Source organism: Pygocentrus nattereri, chromosome 20 (assembly GCF_015220715.1).
Source record: "Pygocentrus nattereri isolate fPygNat1 chromosome 20, fPygNat1.pri, whole genome shotgun sequence".
Taxonomy (NCBI): Eukaryota; Metazoa; Chordata; class Actinopteri; order Characiformes; family Serrasalmidae; genus Pygocentrus; species Pygocentrus nattereri.
In genome coordinates, this window is record NC_051230.1 from 27,194,647 (window position 1) to 27,205,538 (window position 10,892).

General features: G+C 39.3%; 1 protein-coding gene across 1 annotated transcript; it reads right to left on the bottom strand.

Annotated features, from left to right (window-relative positions):
- Positions 1 to 2,570: 2,570 nt before the first annotated feature.
- Positions 2,571 to 10,091, bottom strand: LOC119261762 (chemokine-like receptor 1). Its single transcript, XM_037531421.1, has 2 exons — positions 9,972 to 10,091; positions 2,571 to 8,118 (listed from the first exon to the last, which is right to left on the bottom strand). The coding sequence occupies exon 2, from the start codon at positions 8,102 to 8,104 to the stop codon at positions 7,142 to 7,144; it is 963 nt and encodes a 320-aa protein (XP_037387318.1). The 5' UTR covers positions 8,105 to 8,118; positions 9,972 to 10,091; the 3' UTR covers positions 2,571 to 7,141.
- Positions 10,092 to 10,892: the final 801 nt, after the last annotated feature.

Sequence of the window (10,892 nt, forward strand, 5' to 3'; positions counted from 1 at the left end):
CGCATGCATTTAGGCATGAAGAGGTGGTCAAGACAACTTGCTGAAGTGCAGACCGAGCATCAGAACGGGGGAGAAAGGGGATTTAAGGGACTTTGAACGTGGCGTGGTTGTTGGTGCCAAACGGGCTGGTCTGAGTATTTCAGAAACTGGTGATCTACTGGGATTTTCACACACAACCATCTCTAGGGTTTACAGAGAACGGTCCGAAAAAGAGAAAATATCCAGTGAGCGGTCAGTTGTGTGGACGAAAATGCCTTGTTGATGTGAGAGGTCAGAGGAGAATGGGCAGACTGGTGAGAGATGATAGAAAGACAACAGGAATAAAATAAAAAATATAATAAAATAAAACCTGTCCTGTGGCTTTAACTCAGCCTTTCCTGTTTCTTGCCGTTCCCTCAGAGGTCTTATTGCATACAGCTTTGAAACTCAACAGTTTGCTGTCACTTGGAGGCTAAAAAGAGCAAATGTGTAAATAAAACTATTAAACTGAGCCAGAAGTCCATTTGCAACTTTTCACTTTTCAGCCTGACATCCAGCACTGGCTGCCAAACATGTTCAGCCATCTCTTTAGAAGAGTCAGAAAAAAAAAACATCAGGCCTGGTTTTCCCAAAAACATCTTAGCTCAAAGAACATTTTTAAATGGTAGAGCAAGCATCAGATTACAACTCCCATCCTGGAGGGCCAGTGTCCAGCACAGTTTGGTGATTTACCTGCTCCACTACATGTGATTCCACTTGTCTCTTAATTGCCAGGTTTAGTGGATATATTTGAGAGTGGAGACCTCCAAACTGCTGGACACCAGCCCTCCAGGACCGGAGTTGTGCTCCCCTAGATTAAACAGTGTCTCTACCACTTAAGATAATCTCAACACTGAGAAGCTTTTGGAAAACTGGGCCCTGATTGGAAAAATCTTCATGTGGGGCATGAAAGCTATTGTGGTCCTATATGTGGGTTGCAAGCTGCAAAATGTTGGGAAACCCTGATGTAAATTATTATATGCATCACTACTGATTTATAGTTCATGCTTTGTGGCATTGTGCCATTAAAGCCCACCAGTCACATACTTTTATCAAAAAATGTATGGCTTATTTGAGTAAAATAGCATAAATGCAGTAGAAGGTGCTGTGCAGTTTGCATGAGTCATATGTTTTATCATTTATTGTTTTATTATTGATATTATTTACAATGAATTATTGTGTGTCCAAGGACAAATCTAACTTAGGTAAATGATTACAATGGTGGTAGTGTTAAATACTCAGGGATACAGGAGAGCAAGCAGGTCTTGCCTAAGGTGGTGCCTAAATAGCTATTCATTTTTATCTAACATCATTAAGCCCCACTAGAAAAAAGCAGCATGGACCAGCAAAACCAGCTGCATTTTGGATGCTGATATAGTGGCCAAAAGCAGTGGAAGTTAATCACCATCAAAACTAGCATATCGCTGTTGTCGGAACAAAACCTTGTATCTCCATTTTGCAAATTTCTTGATGGACAGACCAACAGAAACAGCCCAAAATGACTTGGATGTCTGGTTCCATTGACTTTTCCTTCTTCTGTAAAGTCACCATGTTGGAGATATGAGATTTTGATCCGACAGCAGTGATATGTGATGTTTTGGCTGCTGGTATGCTTGTCAACCAGCATGACCGTTATGGGTGATCAGCTAGTCCAGCATAAGACCTGCATAAACCAGCGTTAACCAGCTTAGACCCGCATAGAATACCTGTCCGTTCTCTCTTCCTCAGCAGGAAAATTATTTTTGATGTTTTTGCTCTTATTAAAATGTGAGGAGCTTGTCAAAACATGATGAGTACCATATAAGTACCACAATGATGTTCAGAAGCAAAATTATTTTGGAGAATGAAGCTTTTTAAATTGCATATTGAAAGAATGTATTTCACAACAATAGAGCATTATGCACTAGATCTGATTTGTACTGTATGAGTATGTGGTCTCAGATGCTGCCTTTGTGTCCGGACATTGGAAGTGGGGGTGCTGAGGGTACGGCAACAAGGCAAGGCTTCAGGGTTGGTTACCTGCTACTGCTAAATATAAAAATGAAAAGATCTGAACTTTAAACTAATTTGAATGTAAAGACCAATATGTGCTTGTTTTAGAGTAGAGTTTGTATGCTTTATTCATACATTTTAAAAACCTGCAGTAGCCCTGCACTTTTTACTTCAATGCTGATTGGATGCCACTCAACGTATTTACATAATGTTCATCCAGAGGGACAAATAGAAGAGAAATCATGGTATGCATTGGCAATTTGATCTGGAGCATTCTATTTGAACTAAATTATCCAAAAAACCCAAATAAAAAAGTACATTAGTGTGACATCTTTTTTTTTTTATTATTATTTATTTCTGCCTAATTTATGTCTACTTCTATTTTTGCTACTGTAACACTGCAGTTTCTCTATGGGATCAATAAAGTTCAATCTATCTATCTATCTATCTATCTTATATTTCAACAACCGTAACTTAAAACACCTTCTCCCAGCCTCACTGTTTTGTTTTATAATATTGTTGTCAGGCTCAGACAGAATTCAGACACTCCCAGACCACACTTACGTAAAAAGGTTTATTAACAAAGGGAGTATCCAGAATCAAAGTCAGCCATTCCAAGGTCAAAACCAATACAGCAAAACAGTAACCACAGCAACCAGCAAAAACAGAAATCACAACAATACTGAGAGGGTATGGCAAAGAGACGAGGTCAAATTAAAACAAAGCAGGGTTTGTACACAAAGTGGCAAATAGACAAAATGGAAGGCTTGGTAAGGCTCTGATAACAAAGGCAATACATTGCAATGAGCTGCGATAAAGCCTGGGCTTATATACTAAACTAAAAGGTAAACATAACAAGGAACAGGTGCAAATGATCAGTAGTCAGGTGAGGGATGTTTGTGGTCATGTGACCAGGAGTGGGGTTCTGGCTAATGGAGTCCGGATGTTGTGAGGCAGAGACAGTGGGAACCACAGGAACTACAAGCTTGAGGAGGGATAACGGAAAAGGGGTGAGATGTGATACTGAGCAGGTAAGTAACATCATTAATCTGTTTTACAATCTGGAATGGACCAATATACTTGGGATGCGGTTTCTTGCAACCCTCCCTAAAACTGAGATCCGAGTTGATTACCACATCCTATCTCTAGCTTGGAAGGAGGGAGCCTCACCAAAGTGGTGATCTGCTTGTTCTTTACCCTGCTATAAAGCATTTTCTATTCTGCAGTGAGTTTCCTCCCAGACCTCCTCGCACCGCCTAATCCAGTCATCTATGATTGGCACATCAGATGCTATGGCAGTCCAGGGGACCAAAGGGTAACCCAAAATACACTGGTAAAGAGTAGGTCCTGTAGCCAAACAGACAAAAGACTTCTGGCCTATCTCAGCCTATACCCTTGGTAAAACGTTCTGACATGTCTGAGTATACATCTGGAATCTGAATATCACATGCTATATCTGGACTCTCTGTAGAAGTGATTTCTTTCTTGGACCAGGAAATTTGTGGATTATGTTTATCTACCCAGGAAAGACCTAGCACAATGGACAACTCAGATGATTTAAAAACTAAAAAGGTGGTTTTCTTAATGTGCAAGGAGCTAGTTCGCAGGTTGACAAGGGTAAGTGACTTGGTTCCAGGCCAACCCATCCAGCACAGACACTCAACATGGGGTTGGAAGAAGTTCAACGGGGATCTCAAGTTGGGATACCACCTGGGCATAGATAAAGTTCTCTTTAGCTCTACAGTTGATCAAGGCTGGTAAAACAGAAGAATTCTGGTAGTAAATGGTTACAGGCAACATAAAAGATTTTGAACCAAACCCTTAGCAGGAACACTCACCCCATTAGCACAAGTGAAGTAGCTTCCACATGCTTTCCTGGGTTGGTGCCTTATGCTTGTGTGTGCATACCTGACAGTCATGTAACACATGATCCATAGAGACACAAGCCCCCATGGAGACATCAAAGTCCTCCTCTTTTGATAGCATTAAGGATTCACATTACATAGGTTGAGGAGATGTGTACAAAGTGGAGCTGGAGACTATGTATGGTAGACTATGTGGTGGAACTATTTTTCATGTTGAATCTTTTTGTAGAAGTTGATCCATACTGATTGACAGCTATTAGTTGATGTACGGTCAGTTCATCATCTCTACATGCTAGTTCAGTTAACGTGTCAGAATTTAATCCATGACAAAAAGCATTCCAACTACTACCAGCTGCTAAGGTAATTGCTCATCGCTTGGAGTTCAATCGGCTGAGTGAAATCAGAGAAAAGCTGGTGGTGTTGTCCCAGGAGCTTGCTCTGAGCGTGAACAGCAATCTAGACAAAGTGTGAACCATGGTGTCAGAGATTGGGTTTGAGGGAAAAATTGGATTTGAGCAATGCGGCTTGTAATCTGAACATAGCCAAAGAGGTAAGGTCGAAGAAAAACAAAGCAGGTTCATACACTAGTGATATCACCCTTGAACCTGAAGCCTCAGGGTGTGTATCACAAAAACGACACCGGTTGCTTTGAGCCACCGTGCCGATGCTTGATTTGTTCTTTAATGATCACATGACCACTGACATCTGAAGCTTTGTTTTGGCACATGACTACGTGACTCCTTCAGGGAGAGATTCAAAAGTATGGAGGTAGGACACTTACCATACATTTCTGTGAGGCATCTCTTTGATTGATTGTGCAGTCAAGGGGACTTTAAAGAATAATTACTATTCAGGAGAAACAACACTGGCACTCATGCACTACCTGATTACCTAATAGTATGCTAGCTTGGCAGAAACCTGTAACAACATAATATAATATTGAAGTGAGTTTGTAGACTATTTATTTCCATGTGTTATGTTGAGCATCAGCACTGACTTCTGGAGCTTGTAAGGCACGAATGCAATATATTCTTCCTTTGTATGTTGTTTTTAGTGAATCCTGTAGTAAATACTTTAGCTTAAAGCCTAACTGTGACTTTTATTGGAGAAGCCTGTAAGATTTTTTTTTTGTCTGTTTGCTTTTGAAAGAACAACTGTTTGTATTGTGGAAGTACAGAAATTAAATTCTTTGGTTAGGATTTCTGTTTAACATGCAATTTAACTGCAGTTTTATGCAATGTTGCACTGTGATGAATATGCTATCAACAGAATAGGATCAAGACAAATTACAGAAACTAGCAGGCAAATCAGCTGCCAGAAAGTAGGACTGTAGTACACAGGTCTGGTCTCAAGTCTGGACTCAAGATGTTTTTTATGTGTGTTGGACTTGTCTTGGACTCGGCTGTATTTGTATTTGTCTCGGTCAGGGCCATCAGTCTTGACAAATCGTGGTGTTGACCGAGTCCAACTATGGAATAAAATGTTCTTTTTTATACTGTCACAAGACGGTTCTGATGCACACTCAAGAACTGGGCTGGAGATCCAGTAGCTTTACCTTATCTCAACGGCAAACAGAACTGAGCTCTAGTACTGAGATGTGATGAAAAAGGTAACCATTCATAAAGCCAGCATTAAAAACCCCAAAGAATTAAACACAGTGCTCCAGTTCAAGTAAAATTAAAAACAAGGGGTAAAAAAAAAACTAACTAATGAACTGTAATTTGGATTGAAAAACCCAGCTGTTTTTAACTTCTTTGGGTTTATGGTGTATTAAATGGTTGAAGTCAGTTGTTTGTTGTGTTTGTGCAGTGCTGTTTTTGGTTATTCACTGCAAAAGTGCTTATTTTCATTGATTGTTTGATCATTTTGTTATAATGATTGGTTGCAAGGGTGTAACTAGTTAATTTTGGTAGTATCCTAGGTGGTTACTGGTAAGATCTCTGGGTTATTTCCTCAACTCCTGCCCTAAGTTGAGGACCTATGTTCTAACTGCAACAAGGACGCTTGTATCCACTCCTGAATACTGAATATTCATCCGACATCCCCAAGCAGCACAAACTTTGCTTTCTTTCAGAGGTTTATTTGATGAACTTTCCCTTTAACACTCATTTCTGTGTTTCAGCTAACAGGTTGACAATCAGTGCCATTTTGTAGTTAAACAATGAGCTGAAGCAGTTCCCCTCTTTCTTCTCTTTGCTCAATTCTTTGGCAGTATGTTTCTTGCCACGATGTCACGCGCTCGGATTCAGCCTCGCAAGACAGGGACTCCAATTCCCAGAGGCCTTTGGAGTCTCACGTGACTTCATACGCCACACTCCGCTCCTGGCAGAGATCCAAGTCTCCTGATTACTAAGGACGTCCACCTGAATTTAATTATGAGATCCTAAGGTTGGGCTATTTAAGCCCTGACTTAGCACTACTACGATGCGAAGTATTGTTCCGCCGAACTCCACTGAGCGTTTTGGATTGTGTCGTTTGTTTCTCGTGTTTGGACTTTAGTGTTGTTCTGCTGACTTTCGTTTTGTGCCTAGCCCTTTTTGGATACTTGCCTATTTGACCTTCGCTCGGACTGGGATCACGATTTTGTGTCACTCTTTGTCTTTCGATCCTCGTATCGTTTGTTTACTACGCTGATCTCTGATCTGCGTTCGTCTGTTATTCTCTATCTTACCCCGAGCTACTACACGGCTTCATCCTGCTTTGGAACTGTACTTTTCCAGTGTGAAAGTTCTTTTCCCGTGCTTGGGTTTGCTGTGGCATTTTTCCAATGCAGATACAGCTTGTTGCCTTTTTAAATTTTCCTTCTTCCCACAATTGGTCGCAGAGTTATATCTCCCACAGGGGTCACCTGTCCATGTTTTTGTTCTTTCTTTTAGGAAGATCTCACTTGGTAAACTCAACCAAACAAACTCAAATTAAGAAAAAATACACAGCAAGGCACTCTTTTCACAAGGTTCTGTTCTGATAGTGATGTTTTATGATACTGATATTGGTATTTTTCATGTATGCATATAACAGAACTGTTATAGTGGGTTACAACATTGGTCTACACAGATAATGAGTTATAAGCATTACATGTAATAAAAGTATAAACATTGGTTTAGAAGGTGCTGCTTATGTAACTCTAGCAATGTACAGAGATTTTACAGCGTTATGCTTAAAATGCTGAAACTAATTTATGAATACAGGATTCATATGAAGTGTTAGCAAGAGTAGTTAGTAGTAGATCATACTTCGCCTTCTTCAAAAGTGGTAAAAGGTGTTTCTTAATGTATGGTTGGGTCATCCTCCTCTTCAAATGCATTTTCAATCTTTGTCACAAGTGCACATTTCTTCTTAATGTCTTTCCCCATGAACACATAAAGAAACGGGTTCAGACAGCTGTTAGCACTGGCAAAAGTGGCACCGATTACCATTCCAGTATGGAGAATACTCTCGTATTTGTGGTGGTTTAGTTCCATCAAAGCAAAAGTGTGAAAAGGCAGCCAGCAGATGAAGAAAGCACCAACCAGCGCCGTCATGATCTTGAATGGCTTTTTGAACTTTGCCGTCTGGTTGCCTTTCAGCTTTTGTATGATGACAATGTAACAGAAGATAATGATCAAGTACGGGATCAGAAATCCAAAAACGAAGCGGCAGGACACCACAGCAGCATGCTGCTGGTCAGATGTGTAGTTGTTGTAACAGACATTTCTCTCCTTGTGTATATCATAATGTATATCAATGTTTCGGAAAACAGCTGATGGTGAACTAAACGCTGCTGCGATGATCCAGGCTAGCATGACCACCGCAGCGGCCTTTCTTATGGTGCGCTTGTTCTGAGCCCACACAGGAAACATAACGACCACACAGCGGTCCACACTGATGATGACGAGGAGGAAGACGCTGCTGAACATGTTGAGGAACAGGATGAAGGAAGTGAATTTGCACATGAAGAGTCCAAAGACCCAGTCGTTTTTGACCAAATGAGCCACACTGATGGGCAGGAAGGAGCAGAACAGGAAGTCAGATACGGCCAGACTCAGGTACCAGGTGGTGTTGACTGACTTCTTCATCTTAAACCCTGCCATCCAGATCACCAAACCATTTCCGGCGACACCCAGGAAGAAGATGACCGCAGTGGCTATTGCTAAGAAAACACACAATGCATCCGTGCAAGTTGCTGGAGTCGTACTCGGGGTGGGAGTGAAGTAATCATAGTCATAGTCTGACTCTGGGTTTGAATTCATGATGCCTCTTGATTCTGTAAAATGAACAAAAACAAACGAGGTGTGGTTCTGCTCACTAAACAAATACTTCATCTGAAACACTTCAAGGTTGCGTTTGCCCATTTTGTTGCCAAGATGACATAATGGCTGTGTCAGATGATGTTGAGGCTTTTTGAGTGAAATGACATGTACCACAATGACGTAATGCTGATAAAGTGAGTGTTTCTCTGGTCGTTAGATGAGGTGAATTTCACTTTGTCATAAGATTTAAGCCACATCACCAGCATTGTCACTTTAAGCTTATGTCACATCAAGCTAAGCTACAATGTCAGTTATGTCTCATAATCTGAAATTATAATGTTATTACACCTATAAAATGCCATGACAACCCAATTTCAGAAAAAAAATCCATCACCCGTCACTGGTGCTGCACCAGCTTGACATCATATTTGGCAAATACAACAATAATGTCAAATGACGCCTATAGGAATAAGCTTTTTTAAATGTTTATGTAGGTTTATGTCAGCTGTCATAAAGGCTTATGTGTCATGTAACCTTATAAACAATGACCTACAATAAAGTGTTATCCTTTTGTGAACAAGATATTATGAGATATTAAGAAGCTAATAATGGGTATGAACAGTTTTACACTTAAGCGATATTTATACTATAATATAACATAGTATAATGACATACAACCCTGTTTCCAAACCAATAAGACATCAGTAGAGTACCTTTTTTGCTCTTTTGTCAAAATCCTCAGAATATAAGAATTCTTTATTTATATTGTACTATAGTGTAACCCCATTTCCAAAAAAGTTAATAAAAACAAAATGCAATGATATATAGGATTTAAATGATTTGCACATCCTTGCATTTTGCTTTTATTTACATTTTGCACAGTGTCCCAACTTTTTTGGAAATGGGGTTGTACTATAATACAATATAAACAAAGAATTCTTATATTCTGAGCGTTTTTGACAAAAGAACTAAAAAGGTACTCTACTGATGTCTTACTGGTTATTAGCTTATTATTTGGATGATTCATACATATGTTAAACTATGAACTGTATGTTTATCATTACATTCTACCTTTTTATCTGGCATGTCATTACAAATTAAACACATCAACTACAAATTGTGAGCTCTTGAAACTGCCACAAAGCAATAAAAATGGCCTGTTTTAAAATAGTGCATTTGATTTTACAGTATGTATTGTTGCATACAAGCCATTGATTTTCTCGCATATAACTTCTCTTTGCACAATTGTTATCACTTAATTAATGCTTTGCGTGGCTGTAGAATCTCCCAGGATCATAGCTGGGAATTGCAACTTTAGTTAACTTCAGCATCCATAACTTCAAGACGTTTGAGAGTGTCAATATTTGTGGAGACCACTGCTTGGCTTGATATTAATGTGTATTCCTCATTATTTCCAGATGTATCTAAATATTCATTGTAATGAAAGTACAACATTTTAAAATAACTTTAGCACACAGCTCTATATTTGGACAAAAAATGACATGTTTGATGGATTTTCTAAGTGAAAATAATTTGACACATCCTTTACAGAGGACACTTCTGCGCATTTGAATGCACAATTACTGTTTCTTTGCTGAATTTATCATATTGGGGGCAGAAAAAAAAATATATACAATGTGGCCTGTGTAAAAGTATAAGCACATTTTGTACTGAGTTTTATTTTTTTTTTTGCAACACAAACTTTTTGCAACAGAAAAATCTCTAACTTTGTTCTCCATAACAGATGTCTGGACCGATGATGCAATCTGCACATACGCCAGACACAGTTCTTGTGGCATTAAATCCAAAAACTGCAAAGTAAGTTCTTTAGCTTTTCATCTAACAAGAAACCCAAACAAATACTTACCTTCAGCATCAGAAGTGATGAAATAGCAGTGTCTCAAGAGCTGAATTGTAACTTGTTTAATTTGAGGCTGAAATTAGAAACAGACTGCTACAGTGTGGGTCTCACAGGATGTGCACTGAATGGTCCAGCCTCCTTACTCACTCAAAAACTATGTGCAAGTTGGAAAGACTGTCTTCTTTGTCGTCTGTCTTTTTTTCTGTCCTAGTAATCTGGCTGATAAACAATGTTATCCTCAAATTTAATTTTTTAGAAGAACCTTTTGTTAAAAACACACTTGGACAACATTGGGCAATATGTTTTACACTGAAGATGCCACAGACATTGTTGTTTGTCGATTATTGTTATCTAATGATGTATTAATGTACTCCTTCTTACTCTTATTTGTCTAACTAACTCCAGAATATTCAGTCGGTTCAGGAATGGAGTTGTTTTATTCAGATTTTTACTGGACACACAGTTGTAATTAGGCTTGGGCAAAGTTCTTTGAAAAAGTAGTGTGACCGCTTTGGGGTGGGGAAGAAGAGAAGCTATCACCACGCCCCCAAAGTAGACTCCGACTACGCCACCCCAATTTTGTACTGGGTAGGGGATCCCTGCAAGGCTTACTCAAATAAATGGGTTTTAAGGCTGTTTAACCAGAGAATGCACTTTATTCAATACCAGCAGCAAGACATGAAGTAATAAATACTAGCAGCAATTATGGGGGTTATAAAAGAACCACCAAAGAGGTACAAGTGATTCAGATAATATGGACAAAAAGCAAGAGGCTAACGGAGTGTAGCACCTAAAACACTTCTATAACCCAACCCAAAATAACATACAAGAAGAATAAATAAAAACAGCATCAATTAGGTCAACCAAACTCAAATCAAAAGAAGAACCTCCACTCCAAAATTAACCATTAAATCAAACAGAGGTGAT